The following is a 22,304-nucleotide window of genomic DNA, read 5'->3' on the forward strand; positions in this document are numbered from 1 at the left end:
TCGACAGAACTGTGTCCGAGATGTACGTTGCGTCGCGACTCGTTCACTTCGCGGACTTTTTCTTTAGCACGAAATCGTCGTCTTTCGCAACCATTATCCGCCAATGTCATCTTAGACATCAGATTTAAATAGTGGAACGAAATCTCGAACGTTGACTTCACTTACTTCCGTTCGGACTTAACTCGATATAAAAAAGTGCGCGTGGTTTTGTAATATAATAGAACGTAAAAACAAGTAGTATTTACAATTTACATAATATGTCAATAATATAAGACGATTCGTTATCAAGATATAAGATATATTAAGATACATTAGAATATATTAATTAACACCCCGTATATGAGAATAATATACGTATTTACATTTGTGTATTTTGTGTATTACATTAATATATAATATATGTATAATGTAGTATGATATATGGAGTATATGAAGAAAATATATTACAGTCGAAGAAAGCTACCTAGAAAAGTACCCTTGCAACATGCGCCAAGATCAAAGTTCTCAGCAAGGCGTCTGTCAACGTTAGTTAGCCGACAAGACGTATCGACTTTTCAGTCGAAAGTAGTCGAAACGCTTTTACCTGTCGTATATCGAGCCAGCCATCCCCTTTCTCGAGCAGGATGCAACCGAGAGTAACTGGACCAATATCCGACACACAGAAAATTCCACTCTGACAACGACGTTGACCGCGCACCTGCAAACACTCCGGCCAAAGGAAGGACCGATGAAAATAAAAACACACCAACCGGTGAGCCACCGCCAACGCCAACGTAGAGAGAACCACGGGGTTTTCTTTTTTTTGTCCACCGACCAACTGCTCGTTGAGCCGCGCATTCCAAGTCCCTGAAGAAGATTCCGTACGATATCAAAAAAAAAAAAAAAAAAAAAACGAGAGGAAATGACAGACAGGGAAAATAGCGGAGAGTTTACGAGCATTCACGATGGGAAATCGATACGATATTTCATCCGTTTCGCCGTCAACGGCCTCGAAGGTGCGAGCAGCCGAGTTGCAGAGACCTCATCCTCCGACATCCTTGAAAATCCTTTAAACGTTCATCCTTTTAAGGAGTAGCACGTCGTCGAGCCGATAAGACGACGCTCGACGCAACCGCGTCGTCACCTTTCGATCGCTCGATTGCCCTACAATGTGAAGTCATCCGTGTAGTGGAACGCCGTGAAAGATAGGCGAAACGTGACGTCGATCATTTGCATTCCGTCGACGACCAGTAAATTTTCAACGATATGTAACATGAATTAGTATCGCCGTGCTCTCGAGGGAACTAGACGCGGCGAATCGATCGTACGCGATGTGATGGTAAAGTTCCAAAACGCAAACTGACTAAAGGAACTATAAGGTGAGGGGAGCAGGAGTTTAGCATTTTTCAGGAGAGAAGATAAGATTTTTTGGTGGCGATGATTGTTTGAAATAAATGTTATTCGAAATAAATGGTGCCTGATCTACCTACATCCAAACAAATTAATAGCAGATAGTGGTTTTCGACATAACATCGTTTTTAGTTTCTTTAAAAATGTTTAGATTTCGTTTGGTTATTCAGTTCAGAAACCTAAAAAACTTATATACGTCGAAGTAGATTGAATTTTTAATAAATACGAAATAGCACGTTTCAATGAAAATGTTCTTTGTCAGACACAACGTTTATAGCCCATCCAACCATCGCGAAGAAACGATGGGTTAACAACTGCCAGCCATAACTTTATTAATCACACCCACAGTGGCCGTAGCTTTCACGTTAATTAATGGTAACAAGTTCCCGTCGATGCTGTTGATAGCTGGTAACGCGAAGTTTAACTTAGTTCTCGGTACAGGGCTACCCTGTTTTGTAATCTTGATTCAATGGTCCCTCGTCACCGGAACCAACGAACGGGAAGGAGATAAATTTGCATTGTTAACTGAAAAGAAGACAGTATTGTAACGAACCCCCCTGAAATTAAAGAATGTAATCAGGCGTGAAGTCCAATAACAAGGAAAGAGGGAGTACTGAGTTGAAAGATGAATTACGTTAAATAATTTTCTGCGATTCCTCGAATGAACGTAGAAAATAAGAAAAAATTGTCTCGATACAATGAAAATTAACGGAGTTGTGCGCATGTGAAAAATGCCAAGCTCTTGATGAATAATTTTGTCGCCCAGTGTATTCGAATAAATTGAAATTTAATATAATAGAAAGGATTGTTCTATTACATCTTATCAGGCCACATTTGTTTCCCAATTAGCGCGGATGGGAGAGGCTCCACTGCATTTACGAATAGCTAGAGGCCCAAGCGAGGACCTTGTGGTAAGTTTCTCAACCATTTCCCTCTAATTTCGATGTTCGATCGTGTCAAACACCGCCTCAGCTCCGCGTAATGTTTCCCTTTTCTATGAATGACGGTTGGGGCTCCAAATGGAAGCGCCACACTAAACAGCAAGAACCGGACACTTCGTCGCGAAACTTGGTAACAACAAGACCGCTTCCCCTCGGAGACAGAACTTGCGCGTTCACTATTAGATACTTTGACCACCGTCCCCATTTACCCATCCCTCGAATCCCTTTCAGAAACCAGCTCGTTCCCTCGGCGACTCGTCAGCCGATTATTAAGCGTTTCCATACCGTCGAATCGACGAGAGATCGACGTAAGTGGCGACATTCAAGACGTTGCAAGAGATATCACGGCGGACCGAAGGCAGACAGCTACCCCGTTCACGATTTTCACACTGCGGACAAATTGTCCTCGATAAATCGTTCAAGATCCTCTCCAACTCGCTCGAGACCACCCTGGAGGGAATACAGCAACCGGCGATGGGACCAGAAGAGAAACAAATTTGTTAACACACTGCCGACGGTATACTATGGGATGGATTAGCTAAGCCACGTGTTCCGCATACTTTTCTGAAATACACTGCGACACGTACGGTGGGTGTAGAGTGTATTCGTACACCGATCAATTTCCCAAAATACTTTTGTGTGAAATTGTAGTTTATTAACTTCTTCTTTTATGTAATGATATTCTACACATTCTACATAAGTAAGTTACTAATATAGAAAAACTTGTTTTCTCTGAAAATAAAAAAGAAAACGTAGCCTACACATTTATTGAGTAACACTATCTCCAGAAAAATCAAAATATTCAGGTTCTCGAATTTCCCATATTAGGCAGAACGCGCAGGCATGCTCAGCTTTAGGATTCCAGACATTAGCTTAGGGGGGGAATACCTAGCGACCTTTATTATCAGAACTTCTAGGTGATCCGTGTACTGTTGTTAGAAGAATAACACTGTACTACTATTTGCATAACTTATGCTCAACGTAACGTTGAATCGGTTTATTGTTCTCTTCTGTTCTTTCCGCGCTCATCACGAGACTCGCGTTCGGATTCGTGATATCGATCGAACGCAAAGTAATTACCGTGCAAGGTGCACGAGAGTTAATTCCGGGGTGACGAGCTCTTTCTCTATCCATTTCCACGTCGTCCGCCTCGTCATTTTCTCTGCCTTCGATCGCTCGTTCCACCCTTTTTCTACGTTTTCTCGCCACCCCCGCTCGCCTCCTGCTCGCGACCGCCCGCCGAACTCGCCTTTCTGACGGACAAATTGGATTCGATAATTGCGAATCACGATGGCAGAGACGACAGTCACGTCGTCGATCGGCTGGCCAGCTGGCAGGGGAAAATGTCTCCGTCTCTCGATCTACTTCGCGATGGTCTATCACTGTCCCGAGAAGACCGTCGGCGTTGCGACGACCGTAGACACCGGCCGTGAAGAAATCGATTTCGAGGATATTGCTTTCCCGCCCAATGAATCGCGCGGATCCGTGGGAATTGATAACTGCAGCTGCCACTGTTCGTCGCATTGTAATCACGTCTCCGCATTTTTCTTTTCTATTTTTTTCGTCTCTTTTTGCGCTCGCGTCTGCTGGACACGCCCCTCGAGCACACTGACGCTTTTTCATGTGTTGAAAATTAAAAATTGACAACTTTAAATCCACGTACAGAAATTTGAAAAATATCGAATAACGCTAAAGTATTTATCTGCCGCCTACAATTTCAACCGCTTTATTATCCATAGCAAGACTGAATTTTTCAAAACTTAGAGAGGTGGAATTAGTTTCCGCGATTTACACAGCACACTTGTATGGTCCAATAACCTAAACTTTTAATACATACACAGTTTTGTAGATTCTATCTAATTATTTCTGAATACCCTATACTTTTGAATTATTTAGTTAAGGAAGACCTACAGCAAAGGTTACGAGGCCAACTAACAATTCTAGTGACAATCACCCAACTTTATATGAAAAATAAGCTATATAACAATGAATTATTTATTTGGACTAATTATTCAAAGAATTGCTTTAAATTCGACGAAACATCTCCGTTGAAGTCTTGTTTCCTGTCATATAAAGAAGATAATTCCCATCGTTGATGATTCGAAACGCATCCATCAAAATTTCAAGCCGCTGGAAATTACCATACACAGATAACAGACTACATTACACGGCGATCTATGAATATAGATGGTAAACCGCGGATGTCCAACGCGGATCAGTCGCGGTTAAAACTGTCCGCGTAAAAGGATCCATTTAAATCTACGAAGCTGGCGAACACGCGCGGCAAATTTCCGCCAGCGGTTGCGTCCCGACAGCGGAGCTATCCGTTTTCCCTCGTTAACGAACAACCAAAACCACGATGAAATTTTTCAATTAATGTCGCGAAATTAAACGAATATACGTCAGATCGTTAGCTAGCTCCCTTGGTTTTCAAACGGGCTCAATGTATGCGATTCCAGCTCGAATGAAGAAAAGTTTACTCTTAATAAAAAGTTCTAAAAGTGTCATGGTGATAGCGAAAAAGGGTACATAGTTGATGTCTTTTGAAGAGATAAATATTCAAGTCAACAAATAACTACAACTTGAAACATTAGGAGGAAGAGGTATAATCTGTTTGGATGAATAACTGAACTTTTTATCAATTCCATTTATTTGTTATTTGCTTGAAATATTAAAACTTCGTTATTACGATTTGATTCAGGTAATCTTGAATAATCTTGTATCGAATGATTAATACATTTTGCAGGTAGAATATAGATTTTACAACCAGAGGACTATTTGAAAACACTGTTTACCGTGACTGACGCCAATTTAGAAACGACCGTAATGTCGCGAAATTGTTTTTCATCCGTGAGCGGGCACGAAAGGGCCCTCGCGATAAAGACAACCTTGATCCCGTGCACGTAATGAGTCGACGGCAATTTCAGCTACACGCAGTGGGAATTACCGTTGCGCGAGCGACAATTGCGGCGAAGACAACACGAGGAACTGGCAAACAATCTTGCCGACGTTTCTCTCTTTTCTTCTTTCTTTCCTTTTATTTTCGTTATTAAAACTCATTGTAGTAATAGGGCCAGGTCGAAAAATTCGCAATATAATGTTCTCGACTGCAATTGCAGTCCTTTTCAGTGAATACATTTTTTACAATAATAATGAAATTGCGAAATATTAATAAACGAGATAAAGTCCTGAAAAACTAAACAACAACCAATACAACAACCAAGTTAACGAAGTAATAAAGCTAAAACATCAAGATTACGAACGTATTATTAGAGTAACATTCATTATCACATCACACGATTTTACAACAGGCTATCAAGCAACGATCCGACGTTAATGTGCCGTGAGGGCAGCAGGGCACCAAAAACAAAAACCATCGTTGCGTTTGCACCCCAACGACGCGCAATAATAGCCCTGACGACCCATCAGTGTTCATCCCTGTGGCTGTTAAGCCGCCCTATTCGTCCCTCTTTTTCTGGTTATATTTGACAGGCTCGATCATTTGTTAGGAAATCGTGGTCGCATTTCCCGAGCAAGCCACGGGAAACCTCCACGTGTTACGTTCCCTATCGCGAGCGACACGGTTGCGTGTAATCAGTACGTGACGGTAAATTATTCGGGATAAGCCGGGTTGGGACAATTTGGACAGACTGCAACTTGGAGAATATTACGTCGCGATTTTATCTGTTGCTATTCTCCCTGGCGCGGGAGTGTAACTCCGGTCGTACGCGACCGATAAAAATGAACGTCCTGCGATGTTGATGGACGATTCTGTTCGGTTAGAGCGACAGTCTTTCACGATTCCTACGAGATAATGAAAAATGAAAATAATTCACAAAGAAATGAATAATATAACTCTACAGAATTGATCTTCTTGTAGAAAATTAGCACGAATTTTCCGAACAACCTCGCATAACTTAAGATTTCCAAAGCTTCTTAGAAAAGTGAGAACCATAAATAATTCCAATTTGCGTGGAACCAGCATAGTTTCGCATTTCCAAATCCCCAATGCGTGTGGACCCCAGATGCTAAAATACACCCTGCGGTGTGCGTAGAAACGCATCATTACGAGACACGGGGCAAAGATTTTCTCACAGGGATGGTAGTATAGTTGGGTGAACATTGAACAGGTTTCGCCTCTGTCGGCCATATATTTGTGCGTATCGTAGCTCCGGTCGGGGAATTACGAGAAAGATTGATCGCACCTATTTGCCGAAACCAAATTACACTTCTGTTCACTGGCTCTCTCTATCTTAGAAGCCATTTCGATCCCGTGGCCAGCCCTGACTTATTTACGATCGGCCCTATAAATAATTAGCCCCCTTAATAACGTCCGCCGGTATCGATGTATCGAACCGATATATTATTATTTATTTCCGACGAGAATAAAAGGGATAAACGTGTGATGCACGGCGCACCAACGGCGAACGGTAATCCCGGAGAGAAAGGCAGAAAATTGTTTCCTATGATAGACGAGTTTGAACTTTATCGTGCACCTAGCTGCACAGCGCACTGCTCGGAGAGCCAATGACGATTTTACTCACGTCGTTTTCAAATGGAAATAAAACCTTTTCTTTTATGATAGTGTAACGCCTTGTCTTAACACTTAGCCGACCGCACGCGTCACAGAGAACTGTTCGGTTTCCACCGCGCTCGAGAAAGTCAAACTGCTGTTTCTCACAATTACTGTCTACAATGAATACTTATTCTGAACCGTGATTGTTATTAACATTTAATCCAAGACTGAATGTTACTGTATGCATTATAAATGTTTAATTTGTAATCTCGAGAGTTCCACAAAAATCTTGCTAAAGTTTATTATTATTTTCTGAGTTTATCAATGAAATTGCCACACTGTTCAAAGATAGCATGCATCTAATCCGTACAGATTGGTGTAAAAATAAGAAGCTTTCGATAAATATTTATAAATACCACATAATTCAATTTACCCATATTCGTCACCAAATTGTATTTATAATAAATAAGTTTATTAAGTATCCATTTATTCTGTACTAATCTTCCGAAATAATCATCAGAGATTTTATACAATTTTCAACAAAAAAAAAAAGAGGAAAGAAAAGTAAATAAAACACTTACGCTGAATGGGACCAAAGAGTTCTTCACGGACGGAATCATCCACTGCTGAAACAATGACATCACCACTTGACAGCCAACTACAACCTCTACGAGACGTTTGATCAGGAATCTGGAGGAATCAAACGTGACATTTATTCGTATAGGAACGTTGTCAATGATATACTATAGAGATATTAAATATTGGGTTGTCCAGGAAGTTCGTGTCAATTTTTAAGAAAAATTCAAAGTGACATTTGAATTTTGATATATATATATTGAATTGCATAGGAATCATTTTCTTCCACAACTTTTCCACCTTTTAAGGAACCTATACATGTTATCTGTTTTCAATCATTCCTATGTATTCAGACTTGTACCACCTACCAAAAATCGACATGGACTTTCCAGACAACCCAGTATGCTCATGATCAATTATTCACTAACTGTCAGCAAACTATTAGATGTAGAAATTAATTCTAAGGTAAATTTACTATTTATTTAAAAAGAAAAACTATGCAACTTTTAATCTTCCCTCAGTCACCTATCCTAAGAGAGCGCATATAAAACCAAATGTCAAACAAAAAATATATAAATAAGCAGTTTTATCATTACTCGATGTTATAAAATTGGCTCTGTTTTGATATTCCTTTTCATTTCTACAAAAGAAATTCCTGAAGGCTATCTATTTTTTGGCAGCCCAAACCAGAACACTTCCTTAATTTTATATTCATAACAGCCTAGTATAGGAGCAAGTATGGTTATATGTATCTTCAATTTCATACGTTTCCTTAAGAAGTCATCTTCTATTCCGGCTCAGCTCCTCTCAATCGAAAGAAAAACATATGAAAGATGGGAAAGTTGGCGAGCGAAGTGTTCACGAAATTAGATTTAAGTGGTCTATTGTCGGCAAAATGGAGTAGGGTAGGTTTGGATGGACCCCGGGGGCGAGGTGATGTATTCCTTTCCGTGCTTCCGCCACGTACTTTCGATTGTATCCGGAATTCCAAGAAATTTTCATGGAACACTTTCTTACGACTGCGCGGACGTATTTTCGCGATGCATGCTACCGGGTACGTCGGAAAAGTGCTTCGAGTCTGTCTGGCCGACGCGACGTTTCTTGTCACTGGCAGTTGTTGGCTTCGAAAATCTCGGAGACAAATTGCAGTGGAAAAGAAACTTCATATGGCGCGACACTCCAACGAAAACATCATTTCGGGACTCTCGCGATGCGAGTCGAATCCCCTTACGAAATTTTCAAATGATCAAACGGTGAATATGGGAAAAGCGATCGAAAGGCTCGCTAGATATCCCCTCCAATTCTTCCTTTTAATTCGGATAATAACAATTACTGACCACCTCACTTTTATGAAAAACGATGTAAAAATTTTGTAATTTTAGGAATATTAAACTCGTACGATAATTTCTTTTTAAAATCGTTTTACGTACCTATAAGAAGTTCGTCAAAAACTCGCAAAATTATTTGTAGTTGTGAGTTCGGCCTAATAAAAATGACATCGAGCGCAAACGATTAATAAAATAATGTATCTTGACAATTTCTTAGCGAAACAGTCGGAAGATGCATGAAGAAGATACCACGCATAAATTCCGAAGCGAAGCGCAAGCTCTATCATTATTTACCTTTTCCGTATCCTTTGTGTTCTGGGGAAATTCAGTTCATAGCAGAGCGTGGGCGCCAGTATATAGTAGTAAAGATCACGGAGGTTCAAGTTGTCCGGATATTGCACCAAAGCCGTACCGTCTACTTCGTTCTTCGAGTCATCGACCTCCTCGCCGTTTTGTTTCACGCTGGAAGCTGCAACGAGAAATCGTATCCGCATTAGAACAGGGAGCCGGAGAAGGGGAAAAAAACAAATTACTGCGATGAATCACACGCGCCTGGCAAGCAACAGGAATTTCATGAACCCTCGCCCAAGACTCCCGGCCAAGAATGAAACGAAAACAAAAATCGAAAAGTGAAGGCCGAGACGGAGTTTGATGAAAAGCTACCCGAGAAGTTACTTCGTCGTGCCCCCAAGAATCGTTCCGACGGTTCTCCAGGGACTGGTGACGGTGTAGTTTAATCTTACAAGAAAACTGAAAAGTATTTAAACTTCGATCTCCCGCGCGACGCAACTTCGGATTGCTACACGGCGATAACAATGATTAAAAACGTAAGTTGTTGGCGCAAGTATTATTATTTAAAGATGTCAGGACGAATCGAAAGCTTTTCCAATTTTTCTTCCTTCTTTCCATGTCCTTTTTCAATGAATATTCGTACTGAATGAAAGTATTGAAGTTTCTATGATTCTCATGGAATGATTTATTAAACACATTTTTTCTAAAGTGTAAATGGACCAAAGTTGAACACTCGATCGCATTTTGTGTCGTTATGTTGTATCCGCCATTTTGAATTTCTAAATTCTAAGTTCAGATTTGGAATCAGCGGCCCCGAAAACCCCTGTATACCAAATTTCATCGAAATCGATCGTCAGGAAAAATGGATATAAATGTTTCTCTTTGAAAGAACTTTGAGGGATTCTCCAACCAGGAAATACTACAATGTTTACTATTATGTCAAGGAATTTAGAGGGGCGGGCCATTCAGGAAATACTACAATGTGTATACTAGTATTTCTCGGAATTGGAACGGCCTTGCAAGGACACGTGGCTATATGTATATATAGTAGGTCAATATGTCTGTCACTCTCTTATAATTGTCTATAAAATAGGAAACTTTGAGGTGTCATAGCTCAGTGTAGAATTGTCCGATTCGATTCTACCAAAATTTAATTTGAAGGGCACAATTACTACTACCTAATACATAGTTATTATCATTGTCAGATACTTTTAAACAATTGTTTTTTTTTATAACAATGTATGCGACTTTGAAGTGCCTAACTCGGCGTAGAATCGTCTGATTCGATTCTAATAAAATTCAAATTAAAGGGTGGAATTTCTACTATCTAATAGGTAGTTACTATCATTGTTAGATACTCTTAAACAATTGTCTTTTTAAATATATAATTATTAAATATTACCCTCATTGTACCATGTAACTCGGCGTAGTTGGGTTCAAAAGTGATGGAAATGCTTGGAATGCCCTATACACTTGCAATGAAAAATTGATTTGAAAACATCATAACTCTCTTTTAATCTAGACAAAGATTTTCAATAGACACAGAGGTTACTGAGCGTACGCAGTTTGTTGTAATCTATAGTTGACTTTACTAAATTCTACCCTAAACAGTCGCTTCACGGCTGTTCGTAAACCTAGTGTTAAAGTTACTCGTTGTAGTTCATCTTGTTTTCTCATTTCCGATACTTTTTCTCCACCCTCGTCCACCGTTGTTAGTTTCGGCGGATCATGACGGGTTTTCGTTGGTTATTCGGCTCGGATGAGAACCGATTCTCTCGTCTCTGTGTCTAATCCCCGTGCCAGCATGAATAGGTAACTGATAGGATCCCCTCATTTATCCAAATCCGACGGATAATCCAATCTGGAATTCAAATAAGCTCAGTTGCGCCGGCTGTTAGCGAACGTCTGGAAAACAGGCCGATCCGCTTGACTCGCGACATTGAACGTTGGTTCTCCGATGCTGTTTTCGAAAGCCAGAAATCGACGTTCCGCTCGCGGTCCATCGTCGGAACGATGGACGTTCCAGCGACGCCAGGCGACGATCCACGTAATAAGTGCCGAAGAATTTGTACAAATTAAATTCCTGCTGCCCCTTTTTCGTACGTCGGCTCGTCTCCCGTCGCTGTTCTTTCTTTTCGTTTCACTGCATCATTTATTCTCTCCGAGGGGGTCTTTTCATCGACCGTAGTCAATACCAAGCACGGAATTCCCAGTTTCGTCGCCGTCGCATGCAGTTAATGCGCCGTATCGCTATGATTAGGATACGCGAGAAACCGCGAGATCACCCAGGAATCCGCTAGGATAACGACTGTGTGAAGTGCGGGAAAATGAGAAAGGAATTTTTAATACCTGATCCTCGATCGCGGCGTATTACCAGAGAGCAAGTTGTAGCTCGACGATCGATAGTGCATTACACTGCCTAAAATTTTTACGTAGCTATCTGCAGGGTGTTCATATGAAAACTTCCAGCCGAGTATCTCGAAAAATATGGAAGATTACGAGAGAGAAAGAGGGAGGCACATGCACATGCCTAAATAATACCCAACTACCAACTCAGGTGTACATAAACACTACCAACCATTTTGTTTCACAACCTTTCCACCTTTTAAGGGATGTATACATGTTATTTGTTTTCAACTATTCCGATATATTCAGACCTGTATCACTTACAAAAAATCGATGTGGACTTTATAGACAACTCAATGATTACTTTAAATGGATCACTAAAAATAAAATTGGTTAAAAATCGGATTTTTGAACCGTTTAAACCAGACCATTACTTTAAACTAGTTTAGAATTTAGCGAGAAAATGTTCTACGAATGACGGTACGACTAGGATTGAAAACCGTCCGCGGCTAATGGATCGCCGACGTTTCGAGGATCCGATGAAAACACCTTCAGTTTATCGGGCAAATAAATTGCTAGAATTAGATCTCCATGTCGCCGGGAAATTGTGGCCAACTGGTATCGAGACAGTTCGGGGTCTGTTAGGCTCGGTTCGCGCTGTTTCAGGAAATTTACGAGTCTCCCGGATTGCCTTGTCGAAGATTGCAGCCAATCCTATCGGAAAGCTTCGTCCTCTTGTACAGCTCAAGCTTAATTTGTGAGATTTCCCATTCGCTTTGCGATCCACTCGCTGCATCTTTGCCCACCTAGCTTTCGTCGTTCTTCGAGGAATCATCTTCCTTTGTGTGAATCATCACGTGTGGGTGCAACTTCAGTTGTCATTCGAGAACACGTAGCAATTAAAAAGGAAGGGATTAATTTGATCGTGTTCCAAAGTTGCAGTCGTCTTCGTTGGGTTGGATTGTCTGAATGGACCACTTGGTTCACTTTTAAAAATAAAAAAATAAAAACTAAAGTAATATTATTATTTAAAAAATTGTCTCATTTGACACGTAAATATACATAAATTGTTGATGTAAAATTACTTTAAGTTACCTGGAAGGAATACACCAAATACGTGACAAAGTGTCTCAAGTTACTGGTAAACTCCAGACAAAGGGTTGAGTGGTTCTAATTAAATAAATGTTAAATATTTGCCCAACTGTCCCTCAAATATGCAACAGTTTCTCTATCTAATTTCCCCTGTGTACAAGCGTTTCATGGCACAAAGGCGAAATGACTACTCGAAATGAGACCTCTTCGCAGAAACCACCGACGAGATTGAAAAAATATAAATTACTCCCACGAACCAAAGCCTCCCGATCCCGTCGTATCCATCTCGAAACTATCTTCCGAGCGAAAGGATGAGCGAGGTAGAGGGGTGCGAACTTGTCGGGTTCCTACTCTCTGGCAGAGCTGCGGTGCTCGTGATACCGTCACGTAAGAAGATTTCAGACGCGTTGGTGCTTCCGCGAACTTGGAGCATGAAAGGTTGGACGTCAACGGAGTAATAAATTAGATGGGAAATTCGTCCGACAGTAGCATTAGACCCTCCATCTTTCTCCCTCTCTCTCTTTCTCTACGCGGGCATGATATATGACACCGCATTTAACATCGTACTAATATTTGAAACCGTAAACGATGGGGATTTTGAGGAATGTCAGGGCGACTGCGAGCCGAGCTAGGCAAATACGAATATTAACAACGCGACAGGTTTACGAGTTCGCATATGTATGATAAATTTTCGGTACAGTAATTTCGGCCGCCGAGTGACGAAATTGGAACCTTCGTGAGACGTACCGAAATCGAAAGCGTTTGGTCAAAACATAATGTTTGACGAGCAAACTTCACAATCTATATCTATACTAATATTATAAAGAGACGGTTTGCTTCTTTGTTTGTTTGTACGTAGGACAAATAATTTTCAGCAAGTTTTTAAATTACATTTTGATTTCGATTGAAAAGATCTAACTCAAAGGGTTGAATCTGACAAAATTTCAAAGATCCGTATCCACGATAACGACATCCAGATCTTGCAATGCTCGAAACGCGAGCATCTTTCGGGAATCGGCGCGCACGCGACAGTCGAACTTCGATAAAAGCAACGGAAGAGTATCACCTGGTGAAACTGTAAAACGTTCTCGCAAGGAACGTTATTGACTCGAACGGGATGGTGGCACGCGAGAACCATAACCGCGCGCGTCACGTCTGCCCAATAGCTGGCCCGTTCCAGCTTTACTTTTGCCCAAGCGCTCGTTCTCGAGTCGATCGGTTGGTTCGTGCTTGCCCCGCGGCCGAAGGGACTTTCTTCCTTTACGCGGGCTAAGAGAGACATTAAAGGAGATTGCTTATTGAAAGTTACGCGAAATACTCCGGTCGTCGAACTCGATTTACCCGTGGATCGATCGCGCGGTCCCGACACGGAAAGGACAAAAAGCTTCCACGGAAAGGGAACGCTCACAGCAGATAGCGTATGCGCTACCTTCGTGCCGAGAGAAGTCAACGTTAACAATAATTCGGCGTGCTTCCGTGGTACCAAAACGAGGCTGGTGAAAATTATATGGCATAAAAGTATGGGTTACAATTATTCCAATAGGTAATCACTGAATAAAGAAAGAAAGAAAAGTATGAGGATGATTACACGCGCTTCTGACTCTAGGACTAACGGGCACCAAGGACGCTGATCGAAAGAAATTAGTGTCCTGCTATATTTCATAAGACAACGACAAAATAGCACTCTATGTAAATTTGTTTATTTCTGCCAATTTAATTAACCCTTTGGCCGCGAGACGATTTTTGCTGGAAGTTCTACGGGGCATACTACTGCCAGTGTCGTGCTCATAGTAAGTTGTCCAGCTTTTGTCCTACGCAATTATTATCCGAATTTAGGCGCACACGACACATCAGTCTCGAAACATAGCAGCGAAAAGAGTATCGATAGAAGTCAACATCGTCGTAAGAAACGCAATAATACGATGTACTCCGGCGGTCGCTGAAGGAGCTGGGTGAAGGGAGGGGAGGAGGAGGACGAAAATTACACAGCATAACGGAATGGAGAGGATTACACGCGCTCGTGGCTTCGGCTAGGGAAACGACTAGCGAGCGTGCCGCTCGTCGATCGACCGAATCGATCAAACGAGATCGATCGCGAGCGCGTGCATCCCCGCGCGGGCAACCGAAGCGTCCCATCGAATTTCGATAATCGTATTACCCCGTGGCGCTTTTTATTATACTCCGTCACGGTGTTGCCGCGCGATCGGAGAGCGACGGAACGGATCGCTCGAGAGCACGGAATTTATTTATTTTATTTTATTTCATTTTTTTTTTCATTTTTTTCATTTCTTTTTTTATTTCATTTTACTTAACGACCTTATGCGCCGTGCGGTCATTCTATGTCAAATTGGGCATTTATTAGAGTAATGCTTCGGGTTTTGCTAAAAGGTTTTAGACGAATAAGTTGTTGGCTGGAGTAATAGATTTGAAATACTATTTCATGTATTAATTTAACATAGGACAGTTTGAACTATACCCTACTTGACTGTACTACGTTTTGGACGCATCAAGTTCCGTTTTATTTGTATGTCCAAGGATTAATTACGTTCGTCTTTCTTCGGAATAATTACAGGCGTAGTGGTGTATTGAAATTAATGGTCTGTAGTGTACATTAATTATTAGACTGTGAATGTTTATACAATGATGGCAAATGAAACTATGGGTAAATCTATGGGAATGTGTGTGTTATATAGCTTAAGGACAACCACATTTAATTTTCACCCGGCACACCGCAAATTAGCAATCATCATTTAGTTATTCCACGCGCAACTGACGTCAGGTTCGGTGTCTTCGTCTTACCTCTGATTTAAGAACAAATTGTATATTCAACGGTGGAACATCATGGCACGTTTCGGTCAATGAGAAGGATCTCGAACGTACGAATGACTACATTATCCCTCCTCGCGATACTTACGGTTCGACCATCCCTCAACATCTGCTCCACGGACTTCCGGGAAAGGTATCAGCTTCGCGATGCACCATTCGCATGCATACCCCATTATGTCTTCCTCCCGTATTATCTTGGCATTGATTAACGAGCCACGGCCGTGAACAAGAACTGAGGAAACGATGGAAGGGGGCCGCCACTGATACGACGAAATGGACTCGAGCCGAATTTGCAAACAGCGATGGTAGCTGCGCGACTCCATACGCGCGTCTGCATACAGACTGTCCCCAAACCTTTGAGTTTCCATAGAATACCTTGAGATATGTCCATATTTTGTTGGCGAAGTGAATCATATTTAGAAATGTTTAAGTTAATGTCGAAACGTTTCAAATAAATCAATGCTTGCTTTTAAGACTGCAAAGTGTTGATCTTTGCACTTTACACTTGCAAGCCTTTTTATCGATATAAAAATTACATATAATCTGACTAATTGGCATCTTAAAAATCAAATAAAGAGAGAAAAGACTGCAAATTTTCGAGAAAATCAGAAGACATCGTTCAATAGCCGAGAATTTCAAGCAGTCCACCCTGACGAGCCAGGGATCACAGTTTGGGAAAGTCTACTTTAGAGGTTTGGAAATCGATTATTGACTTTGTTGAACCCATCTAGATATTCAATAACTGTTTCTGACAGTTTGGTCTAAATGTAACTTAATTGGCTCGTTGTATGCGATTAATTTTGCATACGCTCTCAAAGCTTATATTTAAACCCTTTGACTACGTCGAGTTTCAAACTAAAAGCGCCCACGCTGTACGGAACGCGAGTTTACTATTCTACGGCCGCTTATGTAACGTTCTAACGCTTGGGAAATGTTTCAAGTGTTTCGGACATTTTTATGTCGTTACATTTGCAGTGTTGGAAATTTACCGTTTAGTCTCAGAGATAAATATTGAAAACTCGGGAGACCTTTTTCCTGAAATTCAATTTTTCCAACGAACTCCCAACTTTCCAATTCTTATTTTCGAAACTACGCATCCTATGAATAAACTGTAAATATAAAAAAGTTTCGTTCCATCATCCCATATAAGCTGATATTTTTTAAAAATTCTCGAGGGTGTATATATACGCCCTTCGTTATCAAAGGTGTACACGCATGTTTACAATTACCTAAACAAGTATGACACGTACGTATAAAAGCAATTTCCAAGTACCGAGATCCATATCGATTCGCCTCGAGGCACGGGATGTTTAATAAATTTATTCAGCAGGACAAGAAGACAAACCGTAAATATTCGTCACGCACGGCAGCCTCTGACACGCGTGTACCTGCTCGCAATGTACACACGTCCTTTGAGCCGGTAATCCACTTGCCTGTGTCCGAGGTATTTGTTCGCTCCTGAAGGTGCATACACAGTGTCGCGGCTGGCCGCGACGCGTGTGCTAACCCTCTCCCACCCACCTACCCCTGTCGCGCGCAACGTAGCTGCAACAGAAGAGGCGAATAATTTCCACCCAATTTAAACTCCCGATCAGCCTCGCCTCTATTTCCGGATATTGGGCACGCGGGGATGTCCGTGTATCGATTATTCAGACCTGGCGAAGTCAAATTATACGAGCGACCTTTCCCCAATAAACTCACCGCATTGAATATTAAACTTTCCCAGTCTGCTCCCAGTCACTCCCACACACTACCGTCTAGAAACATGTAGCGTCGTGAGGACCGCATGTATCATTCTGACGCGTTATGGCCCTCTTTCGTGCAGTGGAAATCTGTTACATAACACTCCTGGTTCCTTCGAGCCGCTTTAAAGGAGCCTCGAGGGCTGCACGAGCCACTTGAGGAAAGATCAATCAGGGAATACGACTTTCCTCCGACCATAACACCATAAATACTCTACCATCTTAACCCTTTGGAAATTTTCTGATTTCGGTACACTTTTGTTGAGCAGCACTCGACATAGGAACGCACAAAGTTAAAGAAGAACGCCACCTCTCGAGCTGGAAAAAATACCAATACCTAGAATTTATTTCGACGATACTATTGAAACTATTGATACTATTGAGATTTTTTTGTTCTAATATATATGCTTTAAGTATCTGGATAAAGGGTTCCCAATAAACTAAAATACTGATCACTTTGTTCGTTAGATTAACTACTTATATTTAAGTATTTGCAAGCATCTGCAAGTTATCGCGACGATCATAAGTCTCTTCTCAAGTCGCAGAGTAAAAATAATACACCACGACATTTTTATTCTCCAATGAATATAATCCAATGATAATAATCTTCTAATGGGAGATTTCTATCAATTTTCTACAGCTGGAAACGCAGCATTATTTCATTGTTAAATGCGGTGAACGGATAACGATTGTTCGCCGAAAATATTCGCAAAACCCATCCCGCGCGAAGCGACATCATAGAAACGAACGCAACGGAAATAACGCGTAGTCGTCCCTGGGTGACGTTTTTCAGGATTCGTGCTAAATTAGAGGACGCTGCGTTAAAGCACAGAACGATGTAAAGGGAATGCGTAATACGTGTATCGAAAATACTCGGGCGCTCGTTACATGCAATGGAAAATAACGTTTTCCCGTGCATTCGCAACGATAAATCGATGTCGTCGATCGAAACGGATGCGTTCACCGTGCGTTATTATACGACGATAAACTGGTGCGAAATGTCCTCTTAGTCCAGCCACTCCGGACTAAAATACACGGGGCCTTCATGGAAATATTTTTAGCAAGCTGATCTTGTGTACATTCAATAGCGAAAATGGTTATTGAATTAGGAATAAATCAATTAAGGGGGTAGACAGTCGAATTTTTCCGAGAAAAATATGTTAGGAATTCGTTTCAAAGAAATTAGCATACAGTAGCGGTTGTCGTACTAGTCGGAATTAATTTTCGAAGATTTATTAATTCTGTTGTGAACTTTAGATATATGTTTACACAATAATGTGCTTTAATGTTATGTTTTTATGTAAGAAATATATTTTATAGTTTGAGAAAATGCTCCCAAAAGAGTAGACTTTTTCTTCGATCATTACAAAATATTTCAAGTACAAGTAAAAATAAATGCAACAATAAATGCAACGTTGCACGTGTATCGTCTACTTACATTGGAGATTGTTGTACGACAAAGATTGCCGTCGCATTCTGCTTTGGCTCGATGACTTTATTCGGCTGCACAGCCGACACCACATGTTCACCTGCACGTACGACCAGAGCTTCAGGAACAGGATAGCATATAGCATGCACACGTACATGGCACCAACTGGAACAACAGAGAATTAATTATATGTATGACGTTGTAAACTATTGTGGCAGACTGTCTTCGAAGGTAACGTCTGCATCCTCCTCGTCAAGATACAAAGCCAAAGTGCAGGTTTGCGATAATCTCGTCAAGAGATGCCTGCTTTGTATATTTCTTAATAGAATGAGGGACGGAAAGAGTGAATGTGAGAGGAAGAAAGAGCATAGGATGAATACTAAAGAATATATACATTTATGTATTTTATAATTTATATATAGATTTAGAGTTGGTTTTAGTTGTTTTTGTTTCAGAGATGTGTTCTTTCCGTTTCCTTTCTTTTTTTTTTTTTTCTTTCAGAACCATCTGGTAAGATTCTGTGGAATTTTCTTTTGCTCTTTGGGTGACACTGTGAACTGTCCAGCACAAACATTTCATTCGTCCGAGCAGGTTCAAAAATGCCAATTTTTGAGTATCCTTCTTCATTTCAAGAGAATTTAATTAAACAAATACCGAAAGCCTTCTATTCGTTGCCGCAGCGCGTGCAGTGCCCTCCTTCTAGATTAATAAAACACGGAAGAAAGAACTAACGACGGAAAAGAGAACGCGAAACGGTGGCGCCGAGCAAGTACATTTTAATCATCGCAATTTCGCACGCCCCTGGGGACGTGACAGCGAATACGTATGCATAAATAAAACAGACGCCACGTTACGCCGGATGTACGTGTCCGAACGTGGCAATTAAAGGGTTTATAAAACATGATATTACGTATTCGCGTGGGCTGCCAGTTTCATCCCAGAGCAGTGAATTTATCTTTTTCGCAACCGCTCGCGGCTCTCCGTTCCCTGGAAGCGGGCTCGCGATGATTAAAGGTTCAAAGTGCTACCCGCGCTGTTTCCCTTCGTTGACCGGAACATTCCCGGGAAACACGTTTCTTTTCCTGGCTACGTTTCATCAGCCTGGCTGTGTTTAATTATCACCGCGGTATTTGCATCGCGATCTTAAGAACGCCAGTTAGTATTGTGCGATGTCCGTAACGACTGCCAGCTAATGGGGCGGAATACATAGACGGTGACGAAGCCGTGGCTGACATAATCCTCATATTTTCCGATATTTCCATCAAACCTGGCCGACTTCTTTGCCTCGGATTGCTCTAATCTTAATTAAATCGTGCCAGCTATCGGTTATCCTGATCCCAGCGTGCCGAGATTCCGCGCGTTAAGGGTGACATACCCTCGAAGGGTCGAGAAAATTGCCGTCTTGTTGGCCTCCGTGTACAATACGCGGTTCGATTCGCTAAAGTGTTTTATATTTTTTATATAAGATTAATGATACATGAAGTAGGAATGTTGTTATTACCGTAAAAATAGGTGAATGCTACTTCTATTACTAAAATTAGCTACGTTCTATGTATATGGATACGCACGGGGCGAGGGGGTTACCCTTGAATATATCAGTGTTGTTAACAATATTTTAAAATTAAGTGTTATACGTGGAAGTTACTGTAACTGGTAAATAATGAAGATATTCAAAGTAGAGAAAGTTATTGTCCCACTCTGTATAATAAACCACGTGACAAAGAACGATAAAGTTGCTACTTCAAGTATAGGCTATCTGGCTACGTATTCTCGAAAACCAATATGTGTATCAAATTTAATTTGTTTTAAAACAAAGCCGACTAACGATAGAAGTGGAGTACAATATGACGAAATAATTACATTTCACTTGATTGAAACATCCTTTATGCAACTGATCTATTTCAATTTTCAATTTCATCACTAAAGCATACTACGTTGTTTCATAACGAGATTGCAGGATGCTCAGCGTTATTACAATCAACTACAGTGTTGTACGATGTAGCGTACGAAAGCGTTGTGTACTGTTGCAGAATGTTGTGCATACGAGTCCATTAATTCTTGCCATTTGTGGGGAGTTTGGGGCGCTAAACGCATTCCTTCTCTCTCTCTCTCTCTCGACAAGCTTCTATCATAGTTTCCGCGTGATTGCAACACCAGATCGCGTGTGTCATCGTAATTTGGAAATGGATCTTGACACGTGTAACCCAAAAATGAATGCTCATGAAATAAGATCTAGCCACGATAGGGATAGCATGTGAAGGTTCTGCTAATTTGTTGTTGTTTGGATAGATCATATTAAACTGAATAGCATTTACTTGAACCTTTATTTCCCTCTTCTTCCTTCCTAACCGTAACCCTACAAAATTTTATTGGACACTAAAACATCCCCTATGTCATTTAATTGTAATAAAATAAAGGCAATAAAGTCACTAACTTCGTTACTTTCTACCCAAACATCCTGTAACACTTTATACAGGACATCATTTTTGTTTGTCGTTTGTACAAGTAAACAAAAAAATTACAAATAGACGTTGAGGAGAATAAAACTTTATAATGATAAATATCTAAGTGATGCGACATAAACCATTGCAACGTAATCGTCTCCATTATTTTATAATAGCAATCAGACAAAAGAAACGACTTGTTCCAGTTCCGTAGACAACCCTATACATCTGTAACAAAAAAAAAGGGGGAAATACCAGTTTACGATACTGTTAGCGATATATCAGTTCCGGAGTTACCGAGGCGTTCGTAACCCCCGCACGCTTAATTTGCGTTGCGACGCTAATCAACTTTCTCCGGGTCACGACATCATTGCAAACATAAATTTCGTTTCAACCCCCTCGCGGTCAGCCGAGCATTCATAAAATATATCAGCGTCGCTTTAACGATCCTCCGTTTAAATTATTCGAAAGAATATAATTAATGCATCGAATTTGGTCCCGCGGTTGTTTGCCAACCCGCAGATGATGCCGCGATAATGGTAAAGCGAGAAAGCTTGTAGCGGATATGACCGGCCGATATTATCGTTCGTTAATAGCTACGATGTACAAGCGACCCCACGAAAGGGCCACGATATTTCCACGTAATATGCGCGAATGCGTGGATCCGACCGGTCCCCTTAGGTCGCTGTTGCTGTTTCAAGCCTCTAGAACAGCCACAGACCTAATTCTTGTTTATATTGCACATTTCGAATAACGAATGAACGGGGCCCGTTATTCGTTTAATACGAATTACAATTTTACTTAGACAATTGAAAGAGTTCAAGGACCGTGAAACACTTGACACCATTATCAACATGATAGATGTTAATAGATGTTCGAACAAGATTTGTTACGGAATAAATAAGTAACGATTAATAAGCAATTAATTTTTCTGAAGCAGATTGGACTTGAATAGAAATAAAGAAATAACTTCGTCTAGGTAATCGAAACATTGTGCCCAGAGGGGACATCGTCTGCGACACAGAACCGGATACCAATTATCGTCGACAGCTCCTTTTGCATCCCGTTCCTTCAGGTCCTCAGTAGCAGAAATATTTTCTCTGCGACGCGTGCTCGAAAATCTCAACGAGGTGCTAATTAGGAAGGCTCTTAGCGTCCCGAGGAAACCACGCGTTTAAATAGCCCTCCACGCGGGAGTTGCTCGGAACGCGACTCCTTTGACGAGAGAACGAGTCTTGTGTGGCTCGTTTACGATATCGAACAAGTTGCGTCTTGACACTCTAACTGTCGTGTGCAGCTTTGTTCGTATATAAGCAGAGATCATTTTGTAGTATATGTTGCAGAATGTCTCGTACACAGAAACTTAATCATTTTAGGTCCTTTG

The 22,304-nt window shown here is 41.1% G+C and overlaps 1 protein-coding gene across 2 annotated transcripts in view; it reads right to left on the reverse strand.

The window, feature by feature from the left end:
• Positions 1-22,304, reverse strand: part of LOC128881464 (diacylglycerol O-acyltransferase 1) — a 121,211-nt gene that overhangs the window by 25,158 nt on the left and 73,749 nt on the right. For both annotated transcript variants that reach the window (XM_054132513.1, XM_054132514.1), the window contains exons 6-8: positions 18,486-18,641; positions 9,045-9,219; positions 7,428-7,536 (exon numbers count right to left, since the gene is read on the reverse strand). In XM_054132513.1, the coding sequence (XP_053988488.1) occupies positions 7,428-7,536; positions 9,045-9,219; positions 18,486-18,641 (440 nt within the window). The remainder of the gene's footprint in view (positions 1-7,427; positions 7,537-9,044; positions 9,220-18,485; positions 18,642-22,304) is intronic.

The sequence above is a fragment of the Hylaeus volcanicus genome, chromosome 8, assembly GCF_026283585.1.
Source record: "Hylaeus volcanicus isolate JK05 chromosome 8, UHH_iyHylVolc1.0_haploid, whole genome shotgun sequence".
Classification (NCBI taxonomy): Eukaryota; Metazoa; Arthropoda; class Insecta; order Hymenoptera; family Colletidae; genus Hylaeus; species Hylaeus volcanicus.